Source organism: Dipodomys ordii, unplaced genomic scaffold, assembly GCF_000151885.1.
Source record: "Dipodomys ordii isolate 6190 unplaced genomic scaffold, Dord_2.0 Scaffold90, whole genome shotgun sequence".
NCBI classification, from domain to species: Eukaryota; Metazoa; Chordata; class Mammalia; order Rodentia; family Heteromyidae; genus Dipodomys; species Dipodomys ordii.
The window spans coordinates 10,144,827-10,163,483 of NW_012267306.1; the positions used below are offsets into that span (position 1 = coordinate 10,144,827).

An 18,657-nucleotide genomic window follows, 5' to 3' on the forward strand; every position below is an offset into this window, starting at 1 on the left:
AGTATTCAGTTCCTCAAGGGTCACATTACTTCTCACTAATTCCAAATTCTCCTTCTTACTGTGATTAAAATAGATAAAATAATGTCATTTATATATATATGGCTTAAAATAATTCAACCTGCCATTAATAATGATGATTTTTTTCAAATTTTTAAACATATTTTCTTTCTTGTCCTTATATTCTATTTTTAACTGAGTTGTAATTGATAAACTTTGTTTATATTACTAATAGCCATCTTGTATTTAAAATTAAAATACATCTTTACATTGATTACATTTATCATTAGTAGTATTTTAATGATTAAAATATAGCATCCATGACATCAAATAATAATAAGAAGAAAACTTTATATTAATGTGTTTAGTAAAACTTTAGGGATATAATACACTATGAGAACTTTCGAGATTGTATTTCATGTCTCACATTTTAAAGATGAGAAGATTATAAATCAGGGTGCTAAAGCACTTAGCCCTAATTCTAAGTTTGTTATGGACAGCCAAGATTAGAAAGCAAGTTTTCTATATCTTAGTGTGTTGTTTAAATTTGTTAAAAAGAAAACAATTATACTATTTTATCCGTTGAATATCTCTGTCATTGCTGACACATACTATGTAGAAAAAATAATTATATAGGTAATGATAGGACTAGATTAAAATTTATCCTTTGAGTCAGTTTGATAGACAATGAAAACAATTAACAATTACATTTAAAATGACCAACTTTATTGATTCATAAAACTTTCTAAATAGCAGAATAGCACTTAAAATTGAGCTCTCTGATGATATTTTCTTACTTTTCATAGATGAAGAGCTTTTCTCTGGGATGTACATAGATTTCATGGGCACAGATGCTGCTATTTTTCGAAGTTTAACCAAGAGGAATGCAGTCAGAACTGATCAACATAATTCTAAATGGCTAAGTGGTAAGAAGTTACAGCTTGCGTTTTTCTGGAGTATGCTGTAATAGAGTAATAGTTTGTAATTCCATAATAAAAGCTAGCAAAAAATAGCTAAAAAGTCAAAATTCAGTCCAATATATGAGTAATAAAAAGTCTGTACTGTATGATTCAAAAATGTAGGACAAAGGAATGAAATAGTCCAACAGTGATAATTCCTTGTTTTATTAACTATCATGTAATTGTCATAGATACACACAAAAGTGACAGCAATATTCCAAGCATCTTCTCCAGGTTATTAAATGAGAACATCTTGCAATTAAATATGCTTCCTACTTCATTTAATCTGCTTGTATGCCAAACTTAAAAACTGTCCTAAATTCATGATACTTGGCATAATGAGAAGATTTTTTATGATATTGATATGATAAATGTGTTGTATCAAAAAAATCATTTATTTTATATTTAGATTCCCAAATTGTAAAACTGATGTGTGTGTGCGTGTGTGTGTGTATATATATATATATATAAAACTTTTCCAAAATGTGATTAATATTTACCAGAAATCATATAGATAACTTTATTATTTTGTTCAATTATTACTGATTATTAGAGATTATGTAGAATTGCTATTTTTTTAAACAAAAAGGCCCTCATTTGATTTTAGTCCATGACTCCAGTCACTTACTCCTCTTGACAGAGGAAGAAACCACTAAGATCCTTGTCATTTTTATCCAGAGAAAAATTTCAAGCTGACTCTTTTTTGTCCAAAGTTTCAAGCTGACTCAATTTGACTCTTCAATTAACATTGCACAGCTAAGCATGAATCACCACAGCAAAGTGTTCTATTTCATTGATAGGGCAACACACCAAAAAAGCACTGATTGTCCATTTACTTCAAATTATTCTTTCCGTACATCTAGACTGTTCTAAAAGTTGTTTTGTTCTTGAAATAAAGAAACCCTGTATGATTTCAAATGACAGCATTTTTTCCTTGAGAAGTTTCCCCTCCATTTCATTTTGCTGTTTTTCAAGGGAAAAATAGTGTGTGTTTCATACTTTGGACTCCCAACTTCTCATTCTGCTTCAATGAATTTGAGTTTATGTGTACTAGATTGTAAACCACACTTTGAAAAGCAAACATTCTTTCAATAAAACGACCATCAGACTCCATGGGAAATAGCAGAGAGAAACTTTTCAAGTTTTTAAAACTTACCAAATGTACAAGGAACTTTTGTATTTACATTACTTCCATAATATATTACAGACAGATAAAAAATAGTCACATTAGCCCTATATTCCATGGTCTTGGACATTCTAAATTCGTAATGTTGAACTGAATACTATTACTGTTTTTATTTGAAATTTTGCCTATAGACATAGAACTATTCCTCTATACCCAATATGGAGTAGGCACGAATCTCTGATCTACTTGAAAGAACAGTACTTGGATTTATTTTCATCATGAGTATATATAATCTTTATGGTTTTTTCCAGAGCCTATGTTTGTGGATGCACATGTCATCCCAGATGGCACTGATCCAAATGATGCTAAGGTATATTTCTTCTTCAAAGAAAAGTTAACTGACAATAACAGGAGCACAAAACAGATTCATTCCATGATTGCTCGAATATGTCCTGTAAGTATCCATATGCTAATTTGAAGAAATATTATTAATTATATACATGTCTTTCCAATAGTTTATATTCATGCTTTTATTATGTACAGTGACAAATGAATAAGACACTGACAGAAAGAATTTAGTATAATGTATGCTTGCATGAGTCATGTGGGATCATCTTGAATTGTTTTATTTAAAGTCCTCAGGGAAATAATTTGGTTTTAGTTTTGAGTATTTTTTTACATTCCTTTAATGCATTTGAATAGCTAAATTGTGTATTACCAAAAGAATCTAGACAGCTCTTGCAAATAGAATACAACTAAATCTCAGTAAAAGATAAGTATTATGAAACAGTCTGTAGTAGTAAAAAATTAAGGAATTCTTTAGCAACTATAGTTCTAATTTTAAAGAGTAGCCAAAATGTTCTGTGTGTCAACAAGAAGCATACATACTATCAAAAGTTCATAAGTTTCTCTCACATAGTAATTTCATCATTATATTTGGTTATGTATGATTAGCCTCCTTGTTCAACAAATATTCTGGAAGGTTTTTATGTTAATTTATCTCAACATATTACAATATTCCATTGGTCATAGCCCACCTATTTCTTAGTCACTTGAAAGAAGATTTAAAAAAAAAAGCCATTAATAGAGATAAAACGGCCTCTGGATAGAGGTGGAGAAAAATCTCATGAGTAGACATTTGTGAATGATCCAAATGGTAATTCTGATTAGAACTTTTGGGGACTGATAAAGCAAAGAACGGAAAATAAATAAATAACAACAATAGTAATGCAATGCAGGAGGGAAAAAAATGAAACTATCTGGTATAGGGATATGCACACTCTCCTGACCAGAGAAGATTACAATGTACCACAATTTTTGTTTATAGCAAAGAAGAACAAGTATTAAGAAAAGGCATGAAAAAATCACTCATTCTTCATAATGTGGATGTTTCGATCATAAGTAATTAAATTTAAGACATATTTTCACTGCTAAGAATGTAGGAGAATAATACCAGTGTAATTCTGGACATTTTACAAAATAATAAGTCTTCAATATTTTTGTGATGTGCATATGGAGTTCACGTGTTCTTCAGATTATATGTAGTAAAGCCTAAAGAAAGTAGAGTCCATGTTGAATTTGCAATACCTTTCCATCTTTCCTTAAGTAACCTGAATCCTGTTTATAAAATGGTTTCAGAATGACACCGGTGGGCTGCGGAGCCTCGTTAACAAGTGGACCACCTTCTTGAAGGCAAGGCTTGTGTGCTCCGTCACAGATGAAGATGGCCCAGAGACACACTTTGATGAGTTAGGTATGTGGATGTGAGACGGAACAATGTTTCCGAAAGGGAGTTAGTAAGATTCATCTATTTCAGTGGCATCCCAGAAGATGCGCCTTCTATGAGTATTTGCAGCAACAACTACAAAAGGTGCCAATTTGAATTAATTATCTGAATGCTACTTGTCATTTTCCTTAAGTGTTTTTAAAATCTCTTTTACCATACTAAATGTGTGAAAGTTATGGTATACTTCTGTAATTTATATGTTTCAGTTTTTATAAATGAATATATATTTCATGTATGTCAGAACATCTAGCATACTAATTTTTAACATCAGCTTGTATAAGAATACACAGCCGGTAAAACAAATGCACACACTTGAGTGTGGATAGAAAAAAAAAAGATTAAAGTAGAAATTAGAATTGTGGTCCTGGTTATTGGCCCTGAAATTACATATTCCTTCTATGACATGAGAAAGATAAAATTTCCAAGTCAAACTAGGGCTAACAATGGTCTAATTCTGTTACGGAAAAGTTCTTCTCACTAAGAGTAGCCTTAATTTGAACTATGCTCACTAAGAGTAGCCTTAATTTGAACTATGCTAATGCCCTTTAAGAATATCTTGTCTTTTCTTTAATCTATTAAAATGTGAAATTGTGTCCATTCTCAAACTTGGAGGCAGATGATGAAGAATGGCATTGTACTAAAACTTTGATGGTCCTAACAGTGATAGCCTGAAATAGATGGTCTAATCAACCATTGTGTTGATAATGCAAGCAAATTTTCAGCACTAGCATCTCTAAAAAAAATTTCTAAGTAACATTTTATGACATAGACTAGTAACTCATCCCCCTCCCCTGGCCCCTTGCTGACAATTCTTTGGTTCTGTCTTTTTACTTTGAGTGAGAACTAGATACTATCAGCCTTTGTTCACATGTGAAAAAGCTAAATAATTACTAATTTTTGCTTGGGATCCTTAACTAGTTGTCTGGTATTTCTCCCTAGAGTTTGTATTCTCAAAGTAGTTCATCCAGGATTTTATGATAATCATGACAGTTGATTATAAGTTAGGATTTTCTTTCAGAAATCTACTTAGGGTTTTGTTACATATATATATATATATTCTTGTCTTTGCCTTAATATCGGGTAAAAATCTTATTGTCAGGGGAAGTATTTGTTTACATAAATATGTCATCAGTAATTTTGAACATAAGTCTTATTTCCCTATTTATATAGAAACATTGTAAACCATTAATTATCATGCTAGAACTTTAAACTATGGATTAAAAAGAAATTGAGAATTGTGATATTTTTAAATAAGAAAATGATACATTATCATTAAAAGATACTTAGAAAATTCACAAACAAGTTATAGGAATGCTCTTGTAACTTGATACCCAAGGACTCTCATGATAATAATTTCCCCTTTCTATCTTAGTGTGTATTTTTAAAGTTTACAAGGTTCTAATATGTATTATATGCCATTGTGGTTATTTCAGTTAGCATTTCTTTAGCTTTGTTGGTATGCAGATACGGTGTTCATAAATCCCATTACTCTCTGTACCCATCATTCAGTTGTTTCCAAATTATAGTCATGCTCCAAGAATAACTTTCTAACCCCTAGTTTTCATAGTTGAAATTATTTTCTTACAATACCATTGAAATTTGTGAACTTTAAAAGAATGGCATTTTCCTTTGTTATAGAGGATGTATTTCTTCTGGAAACTGATAATCCAAGGACAACTCTAGTGTATGGCATTTTTACAACATCCAGGTAATTGTTAAATGAGTATGTTTTGTGAATTAATAAAATTATTGAGCAATAGTAGTTCTAAAATATTCTTTATATTTTTAGGTCTATGAAATAGTCCTACCATTTTGTTTAGATTTCTAGATTACTAAATTATACTTAAGCTGAAAAAGAACTTTTCAAGGTTATTCATATAATGAATAATAAAACTGAAATTATGTTATTTTTCTCAAAAAAGAAAACATATGTTAGAATATAGAAATTAAGTAAAGAAGATATTTTAAGAAATAAACTATGAATACTGGCAATTTCCATGAAAACTTTGACAATTTGTCTTGCTGAGGTGACTTGAGTAACTTGAGGTGACAGTGGTATATAAATTTATGCCCATGTCCTAACTCTCCAGTTTGTGACTTTGTTCCTGGGTAGGAGATTTGTGAATTTTATCAGCTTTTCATTCTTTTTATTTTATTTTTTGGGGGGTCATGGGGCCTGAACTCTGGACCTGGGCTCTGTCCCTCAGTTTTTCAGCTCAGGGACAACACTACCAATTGAGCCACAGCTGGAAATGTCCAGCTTTTTCTGCTTATGTGGTGCTTAGGAATTGAACCCAGAGTCTCATGCATGCAAGGCAAGCACTCTACCATTGAGTCACCTTCCCAGCCCTTATCAGCTTTTAATCAGAAGCTTGCCACCTAACTTTTTTAATTGTAGTACATGTTTTAAAATAAGAAAATAAACTCTTTCTGTTTTTCTTTTTCAGTTCAGTTTTCAAAGGCTCAGCAGTATGTGTGTACCATTTATCTGATATACAGACTGTGTTTAATGGGCCTTTTGCCCACAAAGAAGGGCCCAATCACCAACTGGTTTCCTATCAGGGTAGAATTCCTTATCCTCGCCCTGGAACTGTAAGTATACTGCAAACTTTCCTTTTAATCACGTGGCTTAAGTTTGATACATCAAAATGCTTTCAAAACATGTAGTTGAAATGATTTTTAATCACAGAGCAGCAAATATTTGTGTGGCTCTAATTTCTAAATTATTTTACATTCTAAATTATTTTACTTTTATAAATAAGACACTTGTATTATAATATCACTTTTCTTGTAGCTATTTGCTCACATATGTCAAACATTTTTCCCTTTAAGTAATACATAGCATATATGCTTTAACTAAATATAGTCAAAAATTTGAAATAAATCTACCATGTTATCTCTAATTCACACATGATTATTCCTTTAATAAAACAATTGAGATTCCTCAAGCTAGAGAAAGTTGAGGAGCAATTAGTGATAAAATTCTTGGACTTCTAAAATGTTGAACTTTCAATTAGGCATGGTAGAATACCCCTGTAATTCCAGCATAAGCTGCATAATGAGATATTGTCAAGAGAGAGAGAAAGAGAGAGAGAGAGAGAGGATGAGAAAAAGTAAGAAGGAAGGGAAGAGGTAGAAGAGGGAGCTAGGCAGGTAACTTTTTCAAAGTTAGTTTATATGCTAATTGGAAATCAATATCTTCCCCCATTTAATTTACATAAATGTACAATCTATATAACTTTACAATCTAATCATTATCATTTAACTCTTAGAAGAAGAAAGAGTCTTCTTTTACTTTCTTGTCAGTTTTATACTTTAAAATCAGTATTTATAAGACAACTCTACCAGCTGACTCACTTGTTCAGGTCTTTCTGCTTCAGGTTATTTTTTCGATAGATTTTTTTTTTTTTGCCTCTTACATAGTTGGGATTGCAGACATCTACCACCAAGCTCAACTTATTTGCTGAGATAGAGGGGTCTTTGTAACTTTTTGACTAGGCCTACCATTGACCTACAATTCTCATCTCTGCCTCCTGAGTAGCTAGAATGATAGATATAATCCCCTGCAGGCAGCAAGTATTGTCTAATACAAATGACATGTTAGCCAAGTTCCAAAGCAGTGAAACCTTGATAAAGCTAGGAGTTATGAGCTGAAAATTCATGAGCATACTAAGAAGTCTGTCATTGTAAAAATAAATGTCAATATGATAGTCACCTCTCCTCAAATCATATTTCAAGAATGATTACATGGAAAGTATTTCATCTGAAATATTTCATATTTTACCACAGGAGTCATGGGTAATATATTAAAAATAACATTCTTAACAATGACTTCTCATTGAGCTGTAGCTTTATCATAGCTTTCATTAAAAAATAACCAACTTGATAGGACTTGGTGATGTAATTTAGGATCACCTTGAACTCAGCCCATGCTAACCTCAAACTTTGGATCCTCCTATTTCAGCTTTGAAAATGTTTTATCTTGTTGATTGATTGGTTGGTTGGTTGATTGATTAAAATACTGGGGATTAAGACCGGGACCTGTGTATACAACTCAAGCATTCTACCTCTTGAGCTTTGTCTCCAACTATTCTTTCCTCTTGAGAAGGAAGTTTATAGATGTCTGTGATAGTGTATGCTTTCATCTTGTTTTTTCTCCCTCTTTCAGATAGTACCCAGGTCTGAGCCTAAGGCCTGGCACTTGCAAAGCAGGTACTCGACCACTAAAACCACACCCTCAGGTCTTTTTTATTTTTGTTACTTTTTGCAGTAGCTTTGTGCTTTTTGTCTCAGTTAGTTGGATCATGATGTACTTATTTATGTTACCAATTAACTACCAATTAACTGGCACTTTACTGGTTTAAATGAGGATCTAGTAAATACTACCCACCTCCCATCCTGGCCTTGATTCTTGATTCTCCTGATCTCAGAGTGCCAAGTACCTCAGATCACAAACATAAGTTACCTTGCCTAAATTGATCATTCATTCTTTTGACCAATGTATATATAGATTAGTATAGAAGCAACTGACTTATAAAGTCAGTTCTGATATCTGTTCATTTCTGATATCTTAAGAAAAGAAAAATCTTCAAATAATCTACCGAAAGAAATGAAAGAGAACTTATGCTAAATCAGGCTAAATTAGAATTCGAGACCTCAGAGCCACAGGTTGACTACTGTTCTGCATCCAACTTGTACCCAGCTCCCAATAGTAAATTGTGTACATTATGAGCAGCTCTGCTAAAGAAAGGACACGTGCAGGGTGCCGGTGGCTCATGCCTGTAATCCTAGCTACTCAAGAAGCTGAGATCTGAGGATCACAGTTCAAAGCTGGGCCAGGCAGGAAAAGTCCGTGAGACTATTATCTCCAATAAACCACCAGAAAACTGACAGTGGCACTGTGGCTCAAGTGGTAGAGCACTCACCTTGAGCTGAAAAGCTGAGGGACAGTGCCCAGGCCCACAATTGACCAAAAAGAAAAGAAAAGAAGAAAGAAAGGACACCACAGTGGTAACCAGTAATTTTTAGCCATGGCAGAAACAATTTTTACCATAAAAATTGCTTTACATTAGGGATTGTTTTCCCTAAAGAATAGCCACCTCTGGATTTACTTGTCATCATGCTCTTCAAGCTCATGGCAACTTTAATGCCACCTTAATATGTGCAGGGAGCTCTGAGGATAACAGGAATAAAGGCTCACTAATGCAAGGAGCAAATCCTCTACACAATGTGGGAATAGAGCGACCATTTTAGTAAAAATAAACTCATTTTAAATTAGAAAATTCTGCTAACTGTTCACCATTTTTTTAGCTCCCAAGAATAAGCATTCTGCGCCCCCCCCCTTCTCCTGTTCTAAAATAGTGTGGAATAAGCCAAGGATTAGTGACACACATCTGGAACAGACTGTGAAAAAAGGGAGTAGTCAGTACTTAAGACATATTTCTATTATGTGGTTGTTTTACATCTGGTGTTGAGACCAGAACAGCTCCTTTAAATCCAAAAATTGTCTGAAGAGTGAGGCTTAGGGAATTAAAGCAGCAGGGTGGAGGAATGACCTCTGGAAGTTCTCCTGGAAAAGCATATTTCCTTGAAGATCAGGTCCCTCCACCCTTTGCTCAGCAAAACACCATGAAGTCAGCTCTGTGACTCACAGTGGCTAGTGGCTTCCCTGTGCTTCCTCATCATGCAGCCAGAAGACCTTAAGCCAAATGACCCAAAGCATTCCACTCTTCTGGGGTCAGGAATGCTGCCTCTGAAGTCCTCCCAATAAAGGATCAACTGTGATTGTCGGACTGTATTTCCCCTTGCCATAGTCTGGTTGCTGGGTCAACCCCATAAATATGATTGTGTTCTTAAAGAAATGGCACTGGCAGAAATCCTATATGCTCATTCTGATGTTCCCTGAAGGTGCTCCTTTTAAAACAAGCTTGATAGCTGTGTTAGCAAACATCCCAACCAGCAAGTCTGAGTCTGTAGGAGGAAGCCTGCCAATTGTGTCATGATGTTTTTCCATAAGTAACTCAAGTTTGTGGAAGAAACAAGACACCTTTGGTATGTTGCAAAGGGCAGCCAAAGACTGCCGACTCTCTCTGTGTCAGGCAAACACATTACATTATTCTGTCCCAATGTGTACAAATCTTTTGCAGAAATTTCTTTTGTATAAACTGTGTGTCCTGGTAAAAACAGCACCATTTTTAAAGTGCTCCATTCTAATATCTATTTATAAGTGTAGCAGAGAAATCTGCTTTAATAGCTCAGGAATAACATAGAGTTTTCCAAGTTACCTTAACCTTTATTTTCCCATTTTGAAACTTTTTCAGTGGCCTTCTGTACTTTCCTACGTTCATTAATATCTATCTAGCTATCTATTTTTCTATCTATCTATATTGATTAAGTCTATATGACAATGATTCATGAACCAAGTTCTCTTATTTTAGATTTGTCCTAAATTATGCTGGTTTTATTTTGCTTTGAATAAAGTCTATCTTACTGATGTATTTATAACAACTCATTCTTATGTCCCCTATGTCAAAATGCTTTGTGAATAAAAAGCGTTCAAAGAAGGGACATGCAAAACTGCAGAGCTTCTGTATGGCAAAGGACATAGCTAGCAAGATCAATAGAAAACCCACAGACTGGGAGAAGATCTTCACTTAGCTACACAACAGACAAGGGCTTCATATCTAAAATATACTTAGAACTCAAAAAACTAAATCCTCCAACAACAAAGCCTCAAAGAAACAACTGCCCAATTAATAAGTAGGCTAAAGACTTAGAGACTTCTCTGAAGAGGAAATAAGAATGGCCAGTAGACACATGAAGAAATGCTCAATTTCTCTAGCCATAAAAGAAATGCAAATCAAAACAACATTGAGATTCTACCTCACCCCAGTTAGATTGACTATAATCAAAAAGTCTAATAATGACAGATGTTGGAGGGTATGTGGACAGAAGGGAACCGTACTGCATTGTTGGTGGTAATATAAACTTTTTTTCATTTTTGTATGTTTTTTATTGTAAAATTACTATACAGAAGGGTTACCGTTACATGAGTAAGATAATGAGTACATTTCCTATAGAGCATTGTTACCTCCTCCTTTGTTTTTCTCCTACCATCCCTTCCCTCCCCACTTCCTCAACCCCCTCTGCCCCCCCACCCACTGCCAAAGTTGTAAAATTCATTTTCAAGGTAGTGTCTAGTACATCTCATTGTTACAATGGGTCAACCTGTATCCTTATTTAAGTATTTTGTTATTTCCCCTTCCACTCCCCAAATTAGAACAATGTATATACAAGATGCAGGGCACCAGAATCAAATACAGTGCAAACAGCTGTTATACTGTAGGGGAATAATATACCAAAGAAACAAAAAAACCACATACTACATTAAAATATATTAAAAAATAATAGCAATAAAGGAAAAAAGAGCTTGTGTTCCTATCTTTCACTTAACATCATCTTATATGTTCATATGTACATAGCTTTTAACCTTTTCTGCTTGTCCTAGACATATACTAGATATTGTAAATAAGAGAAAGCATGGCAAGAAAAACTGAAATAATATATCTCTACTAAACCAGCCCTACAAAAGATACTTAAAGATGTCCTACACATAGAAAACCAACTAGAGTGTAAATTTGTTCAGCCACTCTGGAAAGCAGTATGGAGGTTCCTCAAAAGACTACACATAGAGCTCCCCTACGACCGTACAATCCCTCTTCTGGGCATTTACCCAAATAATCACAAACAAGGCCATACTAATGCTGCCAGCACAACTATGTTTATTGCAGCATTATTCACTGTAGATAAGATATGGAACCAACCCAGATGTCCCTCCTTAGATTAGTGGATCAAGAAAATGTGATATATATATATATATATATATATATATATATACATATATATTCATATATATACATATGAATTCTATGCTTCCAGCAGAAAGAACAACACTGCTCCATATGGAGGAAATGGAAAGACTTGGAAAAAAATCATACTAAGTGAAGTTACCCAGTCCCAAAGAAATTTAGGTCCCATGGTTTCCCTTATTTGCAATAGTTAGTATACATATAGGATAATCTTACCAGATGAGCTAAAAAGCTCAAAAACCATGTACAAATGACCATATAGGATTATTCTAAGTGAAATGAACCCCAAGATATGGACACAAGAGGTCTGTCTTTATTGTTATTGTTTTAAATGTACTATGTGATCTTATTTTGTTGTTGTTGTTTCCTCTGTATGTTCTTTCCCCTATGGCATATCCCCTGTTGTCACTGTACGCAATTCTGATACCTTGCATCTTGTATGTCTAATCCCCTCTAGGGAGGGGAAGGAGAATAACAAAACACTGAAGCAAGACCCAGGATGACCCATTGCAACAATGATACCCACAGGACAATACATTGGAAATGAACTTTACAACTTAGGCAGCGAGGTGGAGGAAAGGGAAGGGGAGTGTGGAAGGTGGGAGAGGGAAGAGATAGTGGGACAACAACAAGGGAAGGGGTAACAATGATGGACAAGTAATGTACTCATTGCCTTACTCATGTAACTGTAACCCCTCCGTACAATGTCTTAACAAAATTAAACAAAATAAAAAAAGAAGGAACATGCATTTTAGTATGTTACTGTATTAGCTTTGAAAGCTTGTGTAATGGATGTAAGAAGGAACCCCATTACTGGCACATTAAAAAGAAATTGAACACTAGAAAATAGCTAACCAAAATTAATTTTATGACAATTTTTTTAAAAAATGAGACAGCAGACTATTTAGTGGACATTACATTTTTGTATGGCAGTATAGGTTTGTTATTTGATCATAAAGGTTCAATACATATACTTTACTATATCACAAGATAAAGGAAAAATGATATCATCTTATTTGTATTTAGGAGTGTAATCCTGAGTGATCTCACCATTGCAGATAGTCAGAAAAGCGTAATCGATTTTTTTTAGCTGACATTTTACCATTCTATATACACTTTATCTTTAAAGTTGATGTTATGCATCAGTAGAAGTAGTTATTATAAAAACGATAATTAGTTGGGATTCAGTGGCTCATGGCTATAATCCTAGCTACTAAGAAGGCTGAGATCTGAGGATCACAGTGCTAAGCCAGCCTGGACAGAAAAGTTCCCATGAGACTCATCTCCAATTAACCAGAAGTGGAGTGTGACTCATGTGGTAGTGGTAGAGTGTTAGCTTTGAGCACAAAAGAGGCTCAGGCATTGCAGCCAGACCCTAAATTCAAGCCCACAACTGGAAGAAAAAAGAGAGAGATAATTCTTCTGTAAATTTGGAAATAAGCTCGTTTTAGGAGACACTTGTTTCCAAGGAAATTCAGTATGTTAAGAAAGTCTCAAAGATGGATTGAATGAATGTAACATCACTGATTTGATGTATATTGGTTACTTATCTAGTTAACTATGATGGTAAGCAACCTTACTATTAATTTTATCTGGATTTCAGTTCCTTTTTAAGAAAAGACAGAAAATAAGCACTAACTGTACCAACTGGAAATTATAAAACTCACCTCACCACGTAGGCTAACTTTTGACCTTTCAAGAACTGAAAAATTCAAGAGCTTGCACATACTTGAGGATCTGTGTCAACTTAGCAAGTCATAATTAGTGGTGGTTTATGACTGTCTGCAACTTGTTACATTGCCCATGCATTGTTCTTTCCATGTGTTCATCCAATGAGCAATGCATCTCCCTTTTTCCACTTTGCATGAAGAATGAGAATAGAAAACACCCATGATGATTCCATGTTTCTCTGAAGTATGGAATATATCCTCCAGTTTAGAGCAACCTCAAATTAAATTCTTGTCCACATTTTGAGCTCTATTGTGGGCAGTTTATAAACAGCTATATTTAAATGCAATGCTTTTTCTTGCAAATCAGAGCACATGAGTTCCAAATAATGAAAGAACAAGTGGAAGGCTTAGTTTTATGGCTAGTCTCATTATCTCTCCTTTGGGAACTCATGCCATTGCTCCTTAAGCAATTTCTCCAAAAAACAAACTGGATATTTTTTATCCTGTAAAAATTTTAAGTAATGCTAAATTGGCCAAGTTGTTCTGAAAATAGCATATATGACTATGCAGTCTAAATGAGTGAGACTGTATTAATAATCTGTGGAGATGTGAATACAATTGTGAATCTGTCTGGCAACATTGACCCAAAGGCACACAGAATTCTGGGTAGCAATCATATGACTTCAACCTAGAGGTTGCCTTATATTGATGACTCCTATAACTGTTTATCTTTTAAAACTGAATCAACATTAAAGATTTGGCTGATTCCATGCAAAATACCACATTTTTATCTTATGATTGAATCTGGCAGCACAAGTTTACAGGAACAATCAGCACATAATACATGTCCATTGTCACCCGTGGACCCAGCATAACTTTCCAATCTCTTAGTCACATCATATCCTACTGTTCACATTGATGCTATACCCACTGCTATTGGCTGGGAAACTTTCTTTGTTATCTTCCTTTAGACCTTGAACCTCTTTCTTGAGAATAAGTAAAAACTAAGAATAGTGTGTGTTTTTAAAATAGTTTTTGTTCCAGTGGCAGGTATGTTACTATTTAATAGAGTGGGTCAACATTATTATTTCATTTGAACATGTTAAAATACTATACTTAACAATATGGTTCTATGACTTAATACTTTGTTCCCATTGAGTGAGTTTGAGCAGTGAGCTTCAGCAGTTTCCCAGTCTAACCTGAAGTTTGGCTTCAGATATCCCATGGATAGAAACATTGCTTCAGCAGCCCTTCTCAGCCTCCTTTTCAAAACAGTGAAGCTGTCCAGTTTTTTTTAATTCTTTTTCTTGACTAAGTCATTCTTCCCCCCCCCTCTCTCTCTCTCTCGTGGGGCTGAACTCAGTGCCTTGCACTGAAATACTTTAGACATGCCCACAGCCCTTTTGCTTTGATTTTCAGATAATATTTGGACCAACTTTTCCCAGGCTCTCCAAACACCAGAATTCTCCTACCTCTGCTTCCCAAGTAGCTGAACACTCAGTTAGCAATCCATTAAAAATGTTTTATTGTTATTATAAAGGTGATGTAAAGAGGAAGTGCAGTTACATAAGTCAGGTAAAGGGTACATTTCTTTTTGGCCAATGTCATCTCTTCCCTCATCATTCCCCATTTTTCCCTTCTATCCCTGCCCACAAGTTGTATAGTTCATTTTCAACATAATGTCCAATGAGGCCAAACAGTCCATTTTTAAGGTTATACTATTATTTACTGTCCCTTGGTCTTAAGGCTCTGAACCAGAGCCTAAACCCTTAAAAATATAATTTAATTGTTATTATTAAGGTGTTGTACACAAGGTTATCATTTCATAATTCAGGTGATGAGTATGCTTCTTTTTGTGGACAATGCCACCCTTCTTTCCCATTCCCCCAGCTTCCCCCTCCCATCCCTGTCCACATGTTACATGGTTTATTTTCCACATAATGGAACCATGATTGCCTTTGTTCATCTTCTCTCCCTCCCTTTCTGCCCTCTCTTTTGCCCCCCCCACTGCAAAAGTCAAAAGAAAAAACCAAAAGCAAAGACAATCACCACCAACATCACCACCAACACCACCAATAACAACAAACTCCGTGTTTCAATTTCTTGGAATTTATTTTGATAAATGGTATTTTGAATATTCAGAGGAGTTACACCTCTGAGTTCCCCATGGGTATCTTTTAGTTTGACTGTTTATGTGTGAAGCTCTAGAGTCCTGTATAGGTCATCATTTTCAGTTACATTTTTAGATCTAGCTTCCAAAAATGAGAGAAAACGTGTGCCATTTGTCCCTCTAGCTTGGCTTACCTTAGCATGATTTTTTTTTTGATTAGTCATAGGGCTTGAACTCTGGACCTGAGTGCTGTCCATCAGCTCTTCAGTTCAAGGCGCTAGTGCTCTAACACTTGAACCACAGCACCACGTCTGGTTTTCTGGTGGTTTATTGGAGATAAGAATCTCATGGAGGCATAGAATTCCATTGTGCATATATACCACATTTTCTTGATCCATTCATCTGCTGAGGGACATCTGGGTTGGTTCCATATCTTAGCTATAGTAAAAAAAATGCTGCAATAAACATAGTTGTGCTGGTAGCTTTAGTATGGTCTTGTTTGTGATCATTTGGGTAAATGCCCAAAAGTAGGATTGCTGCATCATAGGGGAGCTCTATGTGGACTCTTTTGAGGAACCTCCATACTGCTTTCCAAATTGTTTGAACAAGTTTACACTGCCACCAAAAATGTAGTAAGATTCAGCATCTGTTGTTATTAGAGTTCTTGATTATAGCCTAGATCCTAATGGGGTGAGGTGGTATCTCAATGTTGTTTTAATTTGCATTTCTTTTATGGCTAGGGAGGTTGAGCATTTCTTCATGTGTCTATTGGCCATCCTTCTTTCCTCTTCAGAGAAGTTTCTCTTTAAGTCTTTAGCCCACTTATTTATTGGGCAGTTGTTTCTTTGAAGATTTGTTTTTGGGGAATTTAATTTTTTGAGTTCCAGATATATTTTAGATATGATACCCTTGTCTGTTGTATGGCTAGTGAAAATCTTCTTCCAATCTGTGGGCTTTCTATTGATCTTGCTAGCTATGTCTTTGCCATGCAGAAGCTCTGCAATTTCATGCAATCCATTTATCCAACCTTTCTTTGATTTGTTGTGTTTCTGGCTCTCTATTAAGAAAATTTCGGCCTGTACCAAGGAGACCTAGGGTTTGTCCTGTTCCATCCTGTAATGTTTTCAGAGTGTCTGCTTTGACATGGAGGTCTTTGATCCATTTGGAGTTGATTCTGGTACAGGGTGATATATAAGGATCTAGCTCTAGTTTTCTACAAGTAGTTAATCAATTTTGCCAGCACCATTTACTGAAGAGGCTGTCTTTCTTCCATTCAATTTTTTAGCTCCCTTATCGAAGATTAGATGGCTATATGTCTTTTGGTTCATTTCTGGGTTTTCAATTCTATTCCATTGATCCTGGGGTCTGTTCTTGTGCCAGCCTCTATCAGAAAAAATGACATTGCCCCATTTGTTAGGAAATGGAAAGACTTGGAAAAAAATATATTAAGTGAAGTAAGCCAGGCCCAAAGAAACATAGGTCCCATGGTTTCCCTTATTTGCAATAACTAGTATATTTCTGAGTCATGCAGAAAAGGCCAGATAAGTTGATGTTAGGAGAATGAACCCCAAGATAAGAATTCAAATGTTTTTTTTTCCTTTCATGCAGTTGTTTCTAACATATTTATAAGATGATTTCTATGTTGCTTTGTATGTCCCTTTCCCACGGTATAACCTATGCTTTCACTGTATTTGATGTTGGTATAATTTGTGGAGGGGAAGGGAAAAAACAAATCGTTTAAATAGGGATACAGCTGGACCCATTGCAACAATAAGATGTACAAGTCATTATGTCTAAAAACGAACTTCACAACTTTGGTGGGGGGAGGTTTGAGGGGGAGAGGGAAGGAGTTTGGGAAGGGATGGGAAGGGGAAACAAAGAGGAGGCAACAATGCTTGATAAGAAATGTACTCGTTGTCTTGCCCATGTAATTGCAACTCCTCTGTACAGTATTCTCACAATAAAAATAAATAAATAAAAATAAAAAGAACTATGTTGCTACATAAAAATAAATAAATAAATAAATATATTGAATAATATTTTTTTGAAAAAAGAATCTCATGGCTTTTCCTGCCAGGGCTGGCTTTGAACTATGATCCTCAGATCTCAGCCTCTTGAGTAGCTAGGATTATAGGCATGAGCCACCAGCTCCTGGCAGCATGATTTGTTTTAGGTCCATCCGTTTCCCTGTAAATGACGTACTTAAATTCTTTCTAATGGATGTGTACCATTCCATAGCACATATGTGCTGTATTTTATTGATCCACTCATCTCTTGGGGGGCATCTGGACTGATTCCATAACTTCATTACTGTGAATAGTTCAGTAATGAACACATGTCTTTATTCTATCCTGACTTGCAATGTTCTGGGTAGATGTCCAAGATTGGTACTGCTGTGCAATAGGGAAGTTCTATGTTTATTTATTTGAGCAACCTCCAATCTGCCTTCCCGGGTAGACATACTATGAACTCCATTTTTATACAGACCTTTTACCAAAATCTTGGACCTGATATAATGATTGATATAATTTCCCCATCTGCCTACTCTTGCATCTATCAAGTAACAGCTAACACGATAGAAGGAGAAATGTACAATGAACACACTAGAAATTTGTATGTAATCTATTGTTCAATAAAGGGCTGTGAAGAAAAATAGCAGACTAAAGCAACAGAAAATGAAGATAAATAGGAGGAGCTATTTTTATATTATCATCACCTTAAAGAACTAACTTGTAAGCTAAGAACTGAATGAGGCATCATAAGATACTGGAGGTGTGCTGGAGGATGAACCTAATTGAGCAGCAGCAGGTGCCAAGAAGCAAGAAGGGAAATAAAGTTGAAATTCATGACTAGTAAGAACTATCATGAGATGAAAGCCTCAGGCATATAGGCCAGTGTAGATTGTTGAGGTTCTATTCTAAATTTAACAGACAGGACTGGAGTCTTTTCTAGTGAAGATTTTCAGATCTCGTTTAATACATTCAATGGAAGAACCACTCAGATCACTCTAAGGAAGGTAAAACAGATGGAATAAAAATAATAACAAAAAAAACTCTTGTACAATATAATTTTGATTTAGTTTAATAAGTCACCATCTAGTAAAGTTTAACCAATGGCAATATTAGATTGTGTCCACAAGTT

The 18,657-nt window shown here is 34.9% G+C and overlaps 1 protein-coding gene across 1 annotated transcript in view; it reads left to right on the forward strand.

The window, feature by feature from the left end:
• Positions 1–18,657, forward strand: part of Sema3c (sema domain, immunoglobulin domain (Ig), short basic domain, secreted, (semaphorin) 3C) — a 161,478-nt gene that overhangs the window by 104,787 nt on the left and 38,034 nt on the right. The window contains exons 7-11 of the mRNA XM_013026091.1: positions 804–923; positions 2,394–2,536; positions 3,721–3,835; positions 5,507–5,576; positions 6,316–6,460. Of these exons, the coding sequence (XP_012881545.1) occupies positions 804–923; positions 2,394–2,536; positions 3,721–3,835; positions 5,507–5,576; positions 6,316–6,460 (593 nt within the window). The remainder of the gene's footprint in view (positions 1–803; positions 924–2,393; positions 2,537–3,720; positions 3,836–5,506; positions 5,577–6,315; positions 6,461–18,657) is intronic.